At 38.9% G+C, this 18,100-nt stretch overlaps 1 protein-coding gene across 1 annotated transcript in view; it reads left to right on the top strand.

Moving 5' to 3' along the window:
- The window catches only part of ell (elongation factor RNA polymerase II), a 38,645-nt gene that overhangs the window by 17,999 nt on the left and 2,546 nt on the right, over window positions 1-18,100 (top strand). Inside the window, exons 3-11 of the mRNA XM_014004640.1 lie at window positions 5,097-5,218; window positions 6,180-6,343; window positions 7,832-8,082; window positions 8,204-8,328; window positions 10,392-10,461; window positions 11,677-12,244; window positions 12,509-12,572; window positions 17,079-17,250; window positions 17,338-17,382. Coding sequence (XP_013860094.1) covers window positions 5,097-5,218; window positions 6,180-6,343; window positions 7,832-8,082; window positions 8,204-8,328; window positions 10,392-10,461; window positions 11,677-12,244; window positions 12,509-12,572; window positions 17,079-17,250; window positions 17,338-17,382 — 1,581 coding nt within the window. The remainder of the gene's footprint in view (window positions 1-5,096; window positions 5,219-6,179; window positions 6,344-7,831; window positions 8,083-8,203; window positions 8,329-10,391; window positions 10,462-11,676; window positions 12,245-12,508; window positions 12,573-17,078; window positions 17,251-17,337; window positions 17,383-18,100) is intronic.

The raw sequence follows: 18,100 nt of genomic DNA, 5'->3' as shown, positions 1-18,100 counted from the left end.
ACACACACACACACACACACACACACACACACACACACACACACACACACACACACGATACTTGTGGATTTTATTTTGAAATCAGAAGTTTCAAAAAGACGACAGCGATGCAGTTTTAACTGTGTTTGGAGTCAATCTTCCACCACAGAATTAATTAATATTGGCCTCCATATTTTATCGCATGACCTCACATTTTCTGCACACGCTTCTCGTACCTCCTCTGTGGTTCTCACCGGAGCAGAGCGAAAGCTGTACAAATTGGGGTGCAAATAAATGACGGTGAAATGTACACTGCAGCAGAGTGGAGCAGAACCGCTTCTAGTGTAAATTAGGGGTATTAAATCATCACCCCCTCCTCCCGCACCATGCCCCAACCTCATGGAACTTTATCAAAAATGGAACTTTGTGTTAAATATTAATATGTTCAAACATTAGCATAGAGGCATATCCATCTTTCACACATGACCAAACAATTGGTTATCTGAATGTTCGAAACTTTTTGTTTTTTTATATTTGACCATTTAATAAATAACATTCATTTTAAAAATCTTGTAACCCCACTGAATGTCACTCCCTCCCACAACACACACTTACTTATATTACATCACTTCAGATTATGCATAAAGGATAGGGTTACAACAAGCATGTCAGGAAAAAGGTACACATTTACTTTTCTTCAGTGGCCAACTTTATCTCTAATTTGGTCACCTCTCATTGGCTAAAACTGATGGTTTCTAGAATTTACAGCTCCACTCCTGGTGAACACAGGTTGACCTCTACAGTGCAAAACTGGACCCATCTTGGAGTGGGCTCAGGGTCTGGTACAGTCCAGTTTTGTGGCCAACAGGAGCTGGTCTGACCTTTTTTATTCTGCATGTTCTCATAAATCAGTCTCATCTGGTGGGTTGGTGATCATTTCTGACTGATAAATGTGATCAGCTATTTTTCACATTTCTACATCTGATGTTTGTGTCACACATAGTTGTGATCTCTCATAAAAGTAGAAGCATTCTTTAAATTTTCACATCTGGGCATCCTGGGTCAAAACACTTTATGTTTCTTAGAGAGGTATTCAGTTCAAAGCAGCCCAAGGATAAAAAATATTCTAAATTATACACTGGCTTTTTTATAATTTAGCTGTGGGAAGAGCATTTCAAGGAAATGTAAAAAAGTGACTTCTAAATGACTAATGTGATTTTAAGAGAAAACCTAGACAAGTTCAGCTGCACGTACTCATCAAATTGTATTTCTTCCCCTGATCCTTGACTGGCTTCATAGAAAAATCCCATCTTATCAACTAAAATAGTAACATCGACTTTTAATCATGTCGCTTTTTTTGTGATTGACCCATCTTTTTAAGAAACTGCTGCTTTATGTATACACACAGATTTTAACCATGAGCCATTTGGTGCGGAGGAGCATTTTCTCAGTGTCATCCTCTACAGCATGAGTCAGTGAGCCAGCTTAGTCACACCCCTGTGCTCTGGTTTTCAGTCGCTTCCTCTGCCTCTTCATTTGATCTGGACTTACAGTCAACTTATCACCTTTTTCTGTTTGCCTTTTCTCCACATAAATGGTAAAAATATTGCATTTACACAGTTTGTTTTCCTACGCTCACAACAGACAACAGCTGGGTCTTTTATACAGACCACTTTTTATATTCCTAAAGTTCCACCACAAATTGTTTTCATTAGAGACTGACCTATAAACACGTATCTACAAGGCATTTCGTAATCCAAGACTTTGTCATCTTGATCTGTGTTCCTGTTGCCTTCAGTTCTAACAATTTAGCAATAATATTCTGCAATAATGTTGCCATGAAGCAATAATCTGTGTGTTCTGACTGAAAGAATATTTAGGTGGGTGGTAGATGTTGATTGCCAGAACCCAAAGTTTTTTTCTAGCAGAACATTGCCCCCAGCATCAATGTGCCTCTGCAGACTTGTCCTCTTCCTATTTTGCATTCTGCTGCAGATGGACAAACATGCACCTGACTGTTAGGGCAGTAAAGACGAAGAACAATACTTATAATAACTTTAGTGATAACAATGAACAGTAACAGTTTGTATCATGAGGCCAAGTGCATACTGCATCTTCTATCGGTTCTTAAAATAGTTTGACGAGTTGCTACTGTTGTGCATTGCTCAGAGAAAATAATGCCTTTTCTTTTTCATGGCAGTAAAAAAAGCATCTCTAAAGGCTGTACCAATCACCATTCATCTGGATTTTATAAGCCGTCAAGCCAAATTTGATTTCTACCTTTGTACCAACATTAGTATGACATTCATCAAGGAGGACTTGAGTAAAGATCAACCTTCAGAGACCCCACCAGCATCAGCATTATGTTAAATTTTATTTTCTACCCTTTTATTTTAATCTTTACATTTCAGCTTAATATTAATTACAAGTGTCTCCAATAGGACTGTCACAATAACAAATTTTGCTCAACGATAAATTCTCTCAGAAATTATTGCAATAAACAGTAATATTGTTTGGAGATCATTTTAAACAAATGTAATGATTACCACCACTCCAGCTTGCAGAAGTTCATGAAATTTACGTATGTAAAAAAAAAACGGTTACGAACTGAATGGGACCAAAGATTGGGAAAATGACACAACAGCTGCTGAAGGTGTAAAACTGCTTCCCACCACCCTTATCCAAGTTGACACAATTTATTCTGTGTCTTCCTCTGGCTTCATAGAATAACTGCAGTCCCCATCACGCCGCTTACAAAATTTATGGAAAATTTATGGAAATTAACGATTTTTTTGTGAATCTAAGGATGGACCGGGAGTGGAGATCATGAAAACAACAAAACGGCTACTGAAGCTGTAACATTGATACCCACCTCTATCCAAGCAGGCACAATTTATTTTGCATGTCTTGGAACCTGAGGTTCAGCACAGTTCCTTGAAGGCAGCCTGATTTGTCGCCAGCTAAATTAAGGTGTCAGAAAACCGAAGACCTTTCTCTAGCTAAATGCCTGTACACGGGGCTCTCATGCTTCAAAGGTTACAGACCATGTGCCTGACAAATACCTGATTCAAGAGTTCACTCCTCCCAACGGTAAGGAGTAGAAAAGAGGGAGACACGAAGAAGGCAATCAGTCAAATGAAAGTTATCGACCTCATTTTAATTTGTCGTGCAATTAATTGATTTGGGGGCCTCGTGTCCTGCACTGTCAGAACAGGAGCTCAGACATGGATAACAACATTAAGTAGATGATTGTCTTGTTCTGCTGTTTAATGGCTATAATGATTATGTACTGGCTTTTTTAAAGTTGCTTTTTTCTACAACATGAAAGAGAGAAGGCCTTAAAATCAGTTCGTGGGTATTTTATTGTTCAGAAAACAAGTTAATGCAGGTTCCTTGTTAAAGTTACAATATTGTTGTGAAACATTTGGTAAGAGCCAGAAATGTCTGGGAGAGCTCATGAGTCCTTTCAGAGCAGACCTATTTATATTGCAGCGCAGTACCTGAAGGAAACCAATCTTCTTCTTTTTTAAGCTGTCTGTGGTAAAGGCTTCTTAGAAGTTGTTATTAATACAGACTGTACATGGAGGAATGTTTTGTCTAAAATTTAAATGAAGCAACAGCATAATAGACTTCTGATGAATAGGGATGCCCTTTCCAGATGTTTTTTTTATATGATCAGATTTTTAAAAATTGATTAAAGCAGTAAAAGAATGCAACCAAAATTAAGTTTTTATTTTGCTTTATAACATGACCAACAATATTGCTTGGGTTTTATAACAAACTTACTTTAAGACATAGAAATAAATAACCTACAGATTAAGGAGAAAGACCCTCACCATTTAACACTGTCCTCTGATCACTGTCTTCACTCCAACTACCTCCATGTCCTCTCTAACTGCATATATCTCCTCTTTGTCTTTTTACATCTCAAACATCCTTCTACCAATAAATAATAATAATTCTACCACTGTCGTCCTCTGGACATGTCCAAACCCTCTCAGTCTGGTCTCTCTAACTTTGTCTTGCGTAGTAGCAGGATGTTCTTTTCTATGCATACCTTTTATAATCCACAAGACAAATGTTGCAAAGCTCCAGGGGAAACCCCTCCTACTGCAGTACACATCATAGTTCGGGTTTCACTTTACAATGTTTGTGCTATCACTATCCAGGAGTTTTTGGGCATTTGACAGTCTTTATATACGTGAGTTTGGAAGACACAGATATACATACTTTCTGACTGCTTCTCAAAATTATCCATGTTGCTTGCATGCACAACAGATGTATTCTTGAAGTGGAATAGCAAATGGGCTCAGTTATTGCTAACTCACATTTTAAGCTCTTTGTTAAACAGAGCTGTACTGCCTGCAGCTTCACCTCATGTCACCTCCAGCTCAGAGGAAAAGCCAGTGAGTCACATCCTGAGCTTAGTCAGGTCAGGTCGTTTGCAGTAAACTGCCCTCTGGTCATGATGAGGACTTGTTACAGAGATTCAGACACACCTAAAAGACTGCTGCTGCTGCCTATTGTGGAACTGAATCAGTGTGATTTATAGTTCTTGTCTCTGACACCACATGAATTCACTCAACCACCCAGTCACACCTGTAAATACTAACTTTTGCTCTGTGTGAATTCTGAAACAAAATTAAAGTATTTTTCTTTAAGTCATTTATCCCTTGACGTCTCACCCCAGTTTAACAGATTTGAAGTGAAAGAAATTTTGTTTCAAGACAAAGTCTCTGTCCTCAACATGTTCTCTGCTCCTTCTTCCACACTGCTCATTTAGAAGTCAGCATTGTCTAAATTACATTTATCACTTGTCAAAGTACCTTGACAAAAGCAGTTCCCAGCAGCTTGTTTTTCTAAATAACTGTGAGGAATTTTACACCTCGGTGAAAATGCTCGACTCAGTTTGTCCTGATAGTTCAAAAGAAAAGAGGGTAGAGCTGGAATGAATGCAAGGGTGCAGTTATGTGAATGGTTGTATGAAAGGACGGAGATTTCTAAACTTCTTTAAAATCAGTTTTTTAGTCTATTTTTCTGCTGCGTGCCATTTTAATGTGAATTCTAGAAACTCATCTCAATTTAACTTTTTTGTTTTTCCATCTTGTCCTCAACAGAAAATTTCAATACCACGGTCAGAAAATTCCAGCGAACTGCAAACGTTTACTTTTGACTTGTCCAATGTGGGCAGAGATAACCCTCAGGGCAGCTTTGACTGCATCCAGCAGTACATTACCAGGTGAAGCCATAATTATTTTTATATATTTACACTCTCTTTTTATTTATTCTGATATATAAACAGCACAAAGTAAGGAAATTTGTATTTGGTAGGTTATTTCTTTGTTGTAAAATGCTTCTTGGCAATGAAAACTGATAAAAAGCCTGTTTTCATTTCGGAATGGTGCCACATTTGTAAGGAACGTGCATTTGTGGGATGAGCAGTAGTATGTGCGGACATGGATGATTTGCCAAATCTTTTCTGTCAAACAGCTTATTTTGCTGTTGCTATTGACACTTGTTTTGAGCTTCTTAAACCCCCAGATGCTACCAATCAGGTGCCCCATGTAAGATTTATTGCCAAGAAGTGTTGTTAGAACAAATAATGTACCAAACACTTATTTCTTTACTTTTTATTTAATGTTTATATATCAAGTTTACATGATCACAACTGGAGGTTTGTGTCAAAGAAAGTAAGGAACAAGAATCTTGTATTTCCTGCTTCTTATAAATACCTTCTGAATAATCAGGTTGGATATCCAAGAAGTGGGTCAGGCGTGGTTCATTCAGATCTACCGCCCAGTCATTGCAACCTAAAACCCAAATCACAGAGTTCAGCTTGCTCTGACTGTGTCAGCACCATCTCATTTTCTGCCAAATCCCCATCAAAGTGGAGGGAAATCAAAGCAAGCTAAAAAGTTTGGAGTGAATAGGGTTTGATGTGACAGTGAGTCAAACTGTGGAACCCAAAGTTTGATGAAAATAAAAAATAAATAAACTTATACCCTCAGAAGCTTTATTGGATCTAATCTTGGCAGTAAGTAAAGTGATGAATTAATTAGAATCTTTTAATGTATAAATGTATAAATATTAATTCTAATAATTAAATTTTAGTTGTCAGTTAGTGTTCAGTTTTTGTGGGGTAAAAGACTTCAAAAATCTTACACAGTACTCATTGTATTTCTGTCTTTGTGTTTTTGCAGTAAAGGGAGTATTCAGCTGGATTGTTTGGGCACTATTCAGGACAAGATAACAGTACGAGCCACTGACGACTCCTACCAAAAGGCCAGAGAAAGCATGGCACAGGTGGAGGAGGAGACTCGCAGCAGGAGCGCCATCGTCATCAAACCTGGAGGAAGATATGTAGGTGAGGAGAAATGGAATAGATTCAAGAACAGTTTGGAAAGTTTATAGCCACATGGTAGGAAAAACTGGCATTCAGTACCTTTTGTGTAACAAGGACAAAGGAAAATCTGGATTGCAATGTCATCAAGTTGTCAAGCACTGACTAAATTACTAGAAAAAAATGGAAGATTTTTTGTGTCCTGTAAACATAGCAAAAGTCTGTATAACGTCTGTGTAAAGTCAGTTTGAGTAACTTTTAAGTGGTGGGCACCGTTCCACTAATCTGCTAACAGCTAAAAGTGAAGCTAATCTTTCATTAGCAGACTGTTTAGTTTGCTAAATTTAGTTCTGCTGACTTTAAGTCAATTAATAAAAACAAAAATACATTCAGTGCTGCACAACTGCACCATGCTTCTTGTGTCTATGCATGTAGCATCTTTAGGACCCGTTTACCAGCAGAGCAAAGTGACTAGTGGTGAGTAAAGCTAACTAAAAATACCGCAATTTGCTAACTAATAAATTAGCTTCACAACTAAACAAGTAAGACAATTAGCCGGAGCTAATTCTAACTCAAGATCTGTCATTTAAAACATAGATGTGTGGTGTCATTGAGAAAAAAAAAGTCTTGTCTAAAAGCTCATAAAAACATATGTCCACCAAACACAATTAAAATCATAACAGAGAAGTTTTTCTACCTCACACACACTCTTTGTCCTTGAATTTGCACACACATTTAAATGCACAGAGCTTGGTATTGAACTGGTATTGAACCTGCTGCATGACACTTGTGAAGTAAAGTTTCTGTAGATACACTGTTTTTATCCCAATAACTCTACAGCAGCTAGTAAAGTCCAAATATTGTTTCTGTCTCAGGTTAAGTGCACATTTATGAGTGTGTTTTTAAAACCAGGGTTTTTTCCTCCTTTTGTTTGATATATAATAAAACAATTCTTACCTCTCATGAAGCAAGTGTACTGCTATCAAACTGAAACTGTTTTCAAGGCCATACGTAGCTATACTAGTTAGAGTAAAGGTGAAAATCATTTCTCTTACAGTTTTTAAAAATTCTTATTCTCCTGGGCCGTGAACTGGGTTAGCTTGTGGATAACTGGTAAGAACTGCAGTTGGCTAAACACCAGTGTTGTGTATAAAGGGCGAGTCGGTGGCAACTGGTGTTTGTGTTGATTTGTTGAGCTTTGTTGCAACAGGAAGGATCTCTCTATATGTTTTTTTATGATGTTGTTAGACTTTCTCCATTTGGAGATTTAGTTCTTCATTCTTAAGGACATCTCTACAGCCCAGTTGTACTTTAGTGGACAGTTGAGTTTATAATGTGTTATTGTACCAGGAATAATGTTGAAGGGGTCGACAACTTCCAGAATTTTGACTGTTTTTTTTTCTCGTATATGAATTTTTTTTAAACAAAAATTGTGCAGCTTTTTTAGTWTGTACATGATGTTTTCTTCTTGTTATTCTCTCTGAACTCCCCCACCCCTGTATCATCTCTCAGGTAAGAAGGTGCAGATCCGGAAACCGGCACCTGCCCTCTCAGATGTCGCCCCTTCACGGAGGACGTCTCGACCCGTCCTCATCTCCAGCAGTACGTTGAAGAAAGGCATGACGCAGAACCGGCCTCTCCGTGAGCGCCTCGTACACCTGCTGGCCCTCAAGCCTTACAAGAAACCTGAGATGATCTTGAGGTTGCAGAAGGATGGCCTCTCRCTGATGGACAAAGACTCTCTGGACAGCCATTTGCAGCAGGTCACTCATCCACACAAAATGTTCTACTGCAGAACTGTTTTTAACCTCAGAAATAACATTCCCACTTATTCTGTAGATTAGTGAATTCATTAGTGATGCGTATTTATTTGTTTTTTCTTAGGTTGCCAACCTGAATGTGAAAGAAAACACATTCACTCTGAAGGACGTTATGTATAAGGAAATCCAAAAGGATTGGCCAGGATACACAGAAGGAGACCAGCAGCTTCTCAAGAGAATTTTATCTCGGTGAGTCACAAATCTGAGCTGGAAGAAGTGTATTTTACCAAAGTCATGCTAATGCTGGTCTTCAGTGCTTTTTCTTTCTTTTTTTTTTATCAAACATTGGTTTAATGTCTCAGTGAAATATTTTAGGTACTCTGTTTTTACAATCAAATTAATACAATTTCTTGTCTTTGGTGTGTAAACCTGTGATCTGATCTTAAAAAAAAAAACAAGATGAATTATTCTTGATAACCTGACTGATACTGTAATTCTTGCAGATTTGACCCAATCTTTGTATATCTGTGAATTTAATACTTTACTTTGGCACCTTTTTAAAAACTTTAAAATTTCTCAAAGTGTATTTGCTACGTATATCATTGAAGTAAAAATAAATGTTCTTAGGATCTTGAATATTGAAAAGCGTGTTTGTTAATGTTTGCTATTAGTTGTTATTGAATAGATTCTAGAATAGTTAATTTTGTTGTGTGAAATTTAACTGCAGCACAAAACCAGTTGGGATAAATAGATGTGTGTGTCTGTGTGAAGTGTAATCCAGAGCAGTTGTATCCAGAAAAACAGTGTCTAAAATAAGTACAGTTGTATTTTTTATGATTAACAGCTATGATGTTTTTCAAAGGTGATTCTGTATTTTATCATTCTATATATTTAATACTTCCTAAATATATTTTGTAACTCGTTTGCCCGCTCTGCTTCCTGTTTGTCTTTTTACTGCACTTTGTGCTTTTTGTTTATGATTTTTATCAGCTGACTAAGAGCCAGAGCGCCCACTAAGTACCATTCTCCCCCTCCTCAGTTCCTCCAGTCAGTCACACAGCAGCAGAGCAACATGACAGTCGTACATGATGCAACAGTGTTCCAGCACATGCTGATCTTTGTGTAAGGTGGCATCGGTCCAAAGTTCACCCATAACTGTCTGATACACAAGCGGGGTCTCCGAGTGAGATGGGAGGCAGAGTGTGTCCTCACCACAGACCCACACACTCGTATTTAACAGGGGTGGAGCAGACGTTTATATGAAGTTTGTCCTACTGATATTACCATCCGTAACTTTCCGTAACATACTTTTTACCACATTAACCAAAATGTTTGATATTGTGGACTCTTGAACTAGTACTGTTTACGCAGCAGAGCTTAAATTCAGCTTTAATATTCACTTATTTGTGTACATGTTGAAACAAAAAGTACATTTTAGATTTTTCATCATGAGAATCCACTTCTTCTTCTCTGCTGATATAAGCACAGATTGTCTTAGTTTGACAGCTTTATGTTGGCAGTGGCACAGCTCTTTGTTTGGCTGGTACAGTGTGACAGATTAATCTGGTACACGATGAGGTTCTGTTCATACCTGAAGCCGTCAAGGTAATTCCAGTTTATGTTTGAATAAGCAGAAAGTCTGTGTCTTTATTGGTAAATTAGCCAAATATCATCTATTCTCCAAATGAGCTGCAGCACCATATTCTCTCCTCGTCACTTTCTCTCTCACTGCAGAGTGTCATGCCACTGTCTCACTTGTCTTCAACAAGCTGCCATCATTGCGAAGTTATTAAATAAACATTTATAAGTGTCCAACATCACAAAATATTACAAAGAATAATAAAAAAAATAACTTAAAACACTACAAATGTTCTAATAAGGGAAAATGTACAGATTTAATTGCCAAAATTTGGTTAGGTTAGTTAAGTAGATGGGTAAGTACTTATGGTAGGTAGGGTAAATTGGGTGGATGAGTGTCAGTAGGATAGGTGGGTAGAGTGAATAGGTATGTAGGAAGGATAAGTAGGGTTGTAGACAAGTAGGCTGTGTAGGTCATTTGGATAAGTGAGAAGGGTAGGTAGGTCGTGTACATTGGCTGGTTGGTTGGATGGTTTTGTGATCACATTTCTGGTTAAGCTCTCAAACTGAAGTGTTGATTCTGTTTAGGATTTTCAATGCCGCATTTGGCCCAGTGCATTTCCTTGTTGCCTAAACTGATTTTTTGTACAAATTACAGTGAGTTTTAGAAGGTAAACTTTGTGACATTTCGTCAGTCGTCTTACACGTGTCTTTGGTTGCATGACTTCACACAGGAAACAGAACAGTTCTGCTCCTGTTCCAGAGAGTCCTCCCAAAGAGCTGCCAAGCAGTTCTCCAATTCAGGTGAGCCTCATCCTCCTCCTGTCTCACTTCTCTGCTCCTGGACTGACGTTCTACTCCTGCCGTTCTACTCACACGTAGTTTGCTGCACAATAACTGTTTGTTTATGGCTAAAATAAAGTTGCTATGTGAATTTTCTTATTTACACATTTCAGAACAGCAGCAGTATTTAAGGTCGTCTTTATTCACTTTTACAGTAAGAGTTAAAGAGCTGTTTGTTATCTTCAGATTGGTGTAAATGAGGGATTTTTGTAATACAAATGAGGTCTGATAAAGGATGGTAAATGGCTTGAAATTATATAGCACCTTATCAAGTCCACTTGGACCCCAAGTTTACACTTCAGACATTCACCCATGCACTAGGGTTGGGCATAATCGTATCGTGTGCAATTAATCGTCAGAAAAACATTAATCGATTATTTTTGGCACTTGACGATTAATACGATTAATGCCACCAGGCAGAGTCTGCTTGGTGCTCCTCTCCACTTCAAATATGACAAATATTAAATAATTCTGCAATTTATTTATCAACACAATTTCATATTTGATGTATAGCCTGAAGTCTGTAATTTTGTTGGAACAGATTTTTATGAAGAGGAAATCTTCCCCACTAAATTGGTCATGTGACCAGGACATAAGGATGTCCAGGGGCTCCAGGGGATTAATCGTCAAATTAATCGTTATATGCTAAATACCACAATTAATCGTGATAATTTTTTTTGCCAATATTGCCCAACATTGTAGCCACAGCTGCCCTGGGGCACACTGACAGAGGCGGGGCTGCCATGCACCGGCACCACCGAACCCTCTGACCACCATCAGTAAAATATCAGGATTCCTATAAATTCATTTATTTACTTTCAAAGGACCTTTAGTTCTATTTTTTTCTGTAGAAGACCAGTGAAGCTAAAATAAATGTCATCATGATTACTTGTTGGGGAAAGAAGAGTCTTTTAATGCAACCAAAGTTTCTCACTCAGTTTCTGTTTGAACCATTCTAAGTGACTGGATCTGCCAGGCCCGATCGAACACAGCCTGTCTGTAATATAATCTCTGTTGTGGGAAAAGTAGCACAGTCAGAGGCTCTGTGTTATTTGGTTTGCTCTGACCTGGATTACGTTTTCTCCTTGATCTCTCCTAAATGAAACAATTTGTACTACATCCTTTTCAAGGATTCGCCATTAAAGCCACTGATTTTATTTATTCATCTTCTGCCAGAAACGTCCTGCTGCTGACTTTATCGACCCTCTCGTCAATAAAAAGCCGAGAATATCACATCTCACCAACAAGACTGCAACGGCCCCAGTAAATGGCAAGCTCAGCTTTTCCAGCAGCAGAGGAGAAACGGGTGGCGCAAAGTCAGTTGGGTCTGTGTCTGACGGCGGCGTAACGTCCAGCTCGCAGCCGCTTCCTGTGCTGGACATCCCTCGTCCTTTTGAAGCGCTGTCTGACGTCAGCAATGACTCGAGCCACAACGGACGCGAGTGTGACTCTCAGGAAACGGCCGTGTCCGAGAGGCTCAGCCAACCGCCTTCATTCTGTCCTGCATCATCTGTGGCTCCTGCACCCAGCATCAGCACCTCCTCGACTGGACACACGGTGCTGAAGGGCCCACAGCAGGACAATAGTTCCTCCTCCTTAAACAACAAAACCAAAAAGAAGTCTAAAAAACATAAAGACAAGGAGAAGGGGAGAGGAAAGGACAAGAAGAGTGGCGAGGAGTCCCACGCTGTCTTTAAGATGAGCCCAAGAGATCTAAAGAACAGTATTCCACTCAAAAGCACAGGTGGGACCAACACACACACACACACACACACACACACACACACACACACACACAGAGCATCCGGTGAGGAATTTTCTCAATAAAAAGCTGCTTGATGTTTGCGGATGAGTGGAGTTAGTCATCTCAGTGAGTAAGTGATGAGTCATGTGACCAGTATGTTTCTCAATGACTGAAGTGAGACCCCTGCTGATGATCTGCAATATTCACCAGAGTTTAAACGGCTGATGTCATCTTTAGGACATAAATGTACTCGTCTTGTTTCAGATCTGAATGGAATGTGCAACAGTACCAGTATTTCTTCATCACCTGAAGTAGCGGACTATTTATTGTAAGTATATAAAGTTTTATCTCTTCAGTGTTACTGAAGTTGTGCTGCTGGAAAAGACGTTGAGTTCCAAAATGAACTGAAAATAATCTGCTTTTTTTAGCATGATTGGTGCCACACTGAGGCAGAAAAAGCAAAGACGGGAGGGGAAAAAGGCGAGGAATTCATGTTCACTGGGAATCTGAAAACGTGTCATTTTGCCATCACACTTTACAGTTGCAGCTGACTCACATCTCATTCAGCGCTGCAATTTAGTCACAAGATGATCATAGGTCTGTCAAATCTGAGCACACAGATATAAATCTGAGGATCAGGGTGCAGTGCTGAACATGACGAAGTTCATTTCCTAAAAGAGGGATTATATTAATACAAATTAGGGGTGGATGGTATAGCTTGAAAATGTGTAAAAGAAAATGGTGTTAAAGGACAAAAAAAAACAATGAACATTATATCTAGTTGCAGGTAGCTGCATTTATTAATATAAATACGGGATAGTTTCCAAGCAGCAGCAACCTCGATGTATCATTTAGTCTAAAACAATACTGTCTGGATTCTGTTATTTTGCTCAGGAGTCTTTGGTAACAATATAATGTAGTTGTCTAAAAACACACATCTTAATAGGAGTTTTTACATCTAATAAAAGTGATGTTCAGATTTGCATTTTAAGTACAAATGCAAACACGGAGCAGAAATACAAACACCTCAAATATAAGCCTGATGTTCAGGTGTCAGAACCTGATGTGTTTTATATATATATATATATATATAATATACACACACACACACACACGAAAAAACAAACATTGTTATTTATCAGGGTTTTGTTCATGAGTTAGGGAAGAACGGAGCATTAGATCAACAGTCTGATTGGTACAGTTATTTGTGTTGTGGACTTCGTACTGGTTTGTTGTTGTGAAGAGGTAGCTCTGCTGTGAAGTTCTCTGTTTACCGGTCAGTCTACATTCCTACCCTCCCCTATTGTCACAAACTTTGTGTAGAGACCGAAAGAACAAGATTGCATATACAGGCAGTCCAAAGGGGTTTTCTCCACAGGGTAGCTGGACTCTCCCTTAGAGATGGGGGGAGAAGTTCAATTATCCAGGACTTATTCTCCTCCTCTGTTTAAGAACCAAAATGTTCATATTTCAGACAAAGAAGACAGTTTGCTTAAAGAGGAGATTAAAAGAAGCCTTTTGTGTCGAACAAGAAAAACTAACCTTACACAGAGGAGGTCTCAGTTTTCAGCTTTGAAAAACCTACAATAGATGGKTTTCATTGACGTCATCATCTGGGATTTTTCACCCTCCGCACCCCTCCGTATCCCATCTATACAGTAGGTTTGATTCCTACTCAGTTTCACCCAATTCACATCTTCATGCATGTGACCCAACCATCTTTGTTGTGAGCCAGGCCAACAGCTTTCCATTGTGAGGGGCAAGAAGTTCAAGTCTACTCCACATTAGGGCTGCCACGATTAATCAATTAATCGACGACTAATCGATTATTAAAATAATCGATGACTAATTTAATAATCGATTAATCGTTTTCTTTTTTTTGTTGTTCTTTACTTTGTTTTTCTCTCCAAACTGCTTTGACACATTCCACTGCCACATCTGCCTTTCTGTCCTTGATACACATGCACAGTAGTGGTAACTGGGGTAGGCCGTGGACGTCACAAGACATTATACAGACAGGCTCTGGTGTCATGGCTACCTGACAATGGAGCTCAAAAGTGTGGGAACTTTTTAAGAAAATGAAAGAAAAACCTGTGTAATATCTGCAGAGCAGAACTTGTCTTCCACAGCAATTATTTTTAGTTAGCATATAGCTAAAATCTAATGATGGTTATACAATAGCAGCTGCATTCTGACGTGATAAGCTGTTTTATATTCAATTAATGTATGATCCGATTAGTCGACTAATCGAATAAATAATCGGTGATTAATCGATTATTAAAATAATCGTTTGTGGCAGCCCTACTCCACATGTGAATGTAAGCATTAACTATGCCCCTCAGGTCAATAAAACTTGGAACTCCACAATCCAGACGTTTTGAATAGATGGTTTTCAAAGGACATAGCGACCTGCAGATCACGTGATCAAATCGCCATATTCATGGCTGCAAATGCGGAAGAGGGGATAGTCTACAGCACAGAAATGAATACAGTCTAGCTTGTTTATGTAGTATGTTTCTATTATAAGTTGTTTTAACAGTCATGGAACAAATTTGCGTTCGAGTTAGTTACAAAACTGTGCTGCTCATGTGGCATAGAAATGCTCTTTAAAAAAAATACAGCCGGCGTAAAAAAACTAAGGAGAATTAGAACTGTCGGCAAAGTGACGTGATTTTGTGGCTGGCAATAATTAACTACAAAGGTTTCACCCTCCTCAGGATTCCACAGTGTGTTCAGATCACTCCTACCATGGTTAGTGACCACATAGTGCGTTAATTAACTAAAATTAAAAAAGTGCGCACTATGAACAGAAAAGTGTTTTGAATATTATGCAATCTACCCTTGTAAACACGAAAGTAGGATGCACTGACAGTATCAGATTATAATCACAAAAAGCTCATTATTATGCAGTATGTACACATTTGGAGTATGTAAGATATAATTACTAATAATATCAGAGAAAGTCACACACAGTCATGTCAACACAGCCTCCGTGTCGGCTCTGCAGACTTCAGCAGTTCGTAAGGATCACTACTTTCAATAAAGCTAAATACCTTGATTTAGATTTATTATCCAGTAGATTCTTGGGTGTCTTGAAAGGCACGTTTTAAATACAAAGTATTATGATCCTGGTCATGCTCGTCTGCGTCGTTCGGTGGCCTTTTTGCATTTTTTCTCCCTTGCTTTTGTGGTTCTCCCATACTGGTTTTATCGCTACAAGCTAAATACTAGCCCACGAACGGAGTGCGGTGGGTAAAAAAGTCCCAAATGATGACGTCAATGAAAACCATCTATTGAGAAAGCTTCCTGTATTTCTTCAGCTTCAGAATAGAAGTCCAGTAGTTGTCGTCGTTGTTGTTGTTGGTGTTTTTTTTTTTTTATACCTTTTTTGGATTGATCATGACCTGGATGACTGAGAATCCTCACCAGCATCCAGAGGAACCAGTTGAGGTGGTTCGTCTAGTAAAAATGTCCTCTGCGCGCCTCCCTAGGGACGTGTTCTGACATGTCCAACTGGGAGGACACCCTGGCGATGACCCAGGACATGTTCCACCCCGTCTCCTTTATCGAGTCTCACTTTATTCAGTTTGTGTCTGTTCAGTTCTTCTCAGGTGTTTGTTTCTCTACGTCAGTGTGTCCCTCACTCTGTGGGCATGATTGAATTCAGATCCTCAGCACACAGAAACAACYGTGTGGTGAGAGAAAAAAAGCTTTTGTGGTTTTATCATTCGGTCGTGACGTTTTTTTTACTATTTGTCGCGACACTGTTTATAAGTGTGCATAACCATGAGCAGCCAGTTTGTCCAAAACCTCCCAGGATATCGGTTAATTTCAGACGGCTCCGTTCAGCTCAAGCTGTAGCTCCTGCACCTCTCTCCAGGAGGATTTTGATATAGGAGTTTGCAAATTCTGCTTTGACTCAGCCAATCTGTGAGCAGATGTCTGCTGATGTTAAAAGTGTAAGCACGCAATACTCGGGTTTTACCTGTTTGGAACCACCTTAGAGGTGGTTGGAACTGAAGACACTTGTGTCCGAGGCTAAACCGAGGAGAGCTGCATACAGGCACAGACTTTAGAGAGACTGTCTCTCAGCTGGCCTGGAAGAGGTGTCTGTGGAAAGAGGTCTGCTGCTGCCCCTAAGTCCTGAYTCTGGAACAAGAGGACAGCTATAGACAGCTTTTTGTAAGCCGCTTTTATCATTCAGAGTGCACCTAGTCATCAATACATCAGTCCTTGAGTTGTTTGCTTTCCCTTGTGCAGCTCCATTTGTATTCTGCTGTTTTTTCTTTTTATTTTTTCTTCTCAAAATCTTAAACAATAAATTTCTTCAACAGTAACGGCTTTCTTCCACATTTAATAAGTTATTGTGTTTGTTCGGAGGCCTGTCCTCCTGTAGTCTCATCTTCACTGGTCCCACTCATTTCTGCAAACRGAACAATATTTCTTTCTCTGCACTGAAACATTTCATACACCGCTTGAAACAAGGAGGAAACTGTCTGATTGAACAGAACTGCTTTGTGCATCGTTGTGGAAGTGATGTCTTTGTAATTCTGCTTTGGGAAACAAATGTGTCATCAAATTGTTTACTTTATCATGAGAAAAGATATATTTGTAATATTCTGGACCACATAAAATTCCACACTACTATGTTTTATAAGGGAGAACAAAATCTGCTGTTGACAGGAAGAACTGAAATTAAAAATGACAACCAAATGTCTAAAGTCTGTGTAAAATAAATCCAGTGACTTATTTCTCCTGTGAAGCCCTTAAACTTTTCTGTATATTTTGTGCTTTTTTTTCTGCTAAATTACACGTTTTTTACTTCTAATCACAGGAAGTACACATCGATTAGTTCTCCAGAGCAGCGTCAAAGTTATAAAAATGATTTCAACGCGGAGTACAGCGAGTACCGAAGTCTGCACGCTCGAATAGAGGAAATAACMCGTCAGTTCACCGTGCTGGACAACGAGCTGAAACAACTTCAACACGGCACAGACAAGTACACGGTATAAAAGCAGACTGAATGCGTCAAAATAACTGCTAAAAATAATTTACCCTCTTTATAATCCACATTTCTGTTTTTTCCTCAACAGACAATCCACAATCAGATACTTCAAGAGTATCATAAAATAAAAAAGGTAAGTTCTGTTGCTTTACAAGGACACCCGGAGTAGTTGTAATGTTAAACATTATTTGATTAACATTTAATTCAACTGTAAAAATACTGCAGGCTGTTTAGTTTTTATAAATTTAAAATAAAAATATATATAATGCATGTTGCCATTTTATTTACACCACAAAGTAAAATGGAGCTCTGTCCATCCTGATTCTAGTGTTGTACTATATCTGAAGATCAGCCCTTTTAAATTAAACCAGGGCGCCATTGACAGAGAGGAAAATCTACATACAGTATGTGTGGTGATAGTGTTAGCACCTGAGCTAATGCATATATATACGGCACTAGTGTTGGCGCCTGAGCTGGTGCTGTCGCGTTAGCACCCAAGCTAACATATACATATGGCTATATAATTTGCATGTTCTCACTCTTCATCCATGAATGTATGGGTTTTCTCCGGGCACTCCGGTTTCCTCCCACAGACCAAAACATGCATGTTAGGCTAATTGGTAAGTCTAAATTGTCTGTTGGTATGAGTGAGAGAGTGAATGGTTGTCTAGTTTGTTTCAATGTGATTCTGTGATGGACTTGCAACCAGTCCAGGGTGTACCCCACCTCTCGCACACCAGTGACCCCCCCCCCCCATGACCTTGAGAGGAAGAAGTGGGTAGCTGAGAGACTGAAGCTTGTTTGTCTTTGTGTCTATGGTGTATAATGATGTGATTGTGATGCTGTAATTC

Source organism: Austrofundulus limnaeus, unplaced genomic scaffold (genome assembly GCF_001266775.1).
Source record: "Austrofundulus limnaeus strain Quisiro unplaced genomic scaffold, Austrofundulus_limnaeus-1.0 Scaffold25, whole genome shotgun sequence".
In the NCBI taxonomy this organism is placed as follows: Eukaryota; Metazoa; Chordata; class Actinopteri; order Cyprinodontiformes; family Rivulidae; genus Austrofundulus; species Austrofundulus limnaeus.
This window is presented reverse-complemented; position numbering and strand designations above follow the sequence as displayed.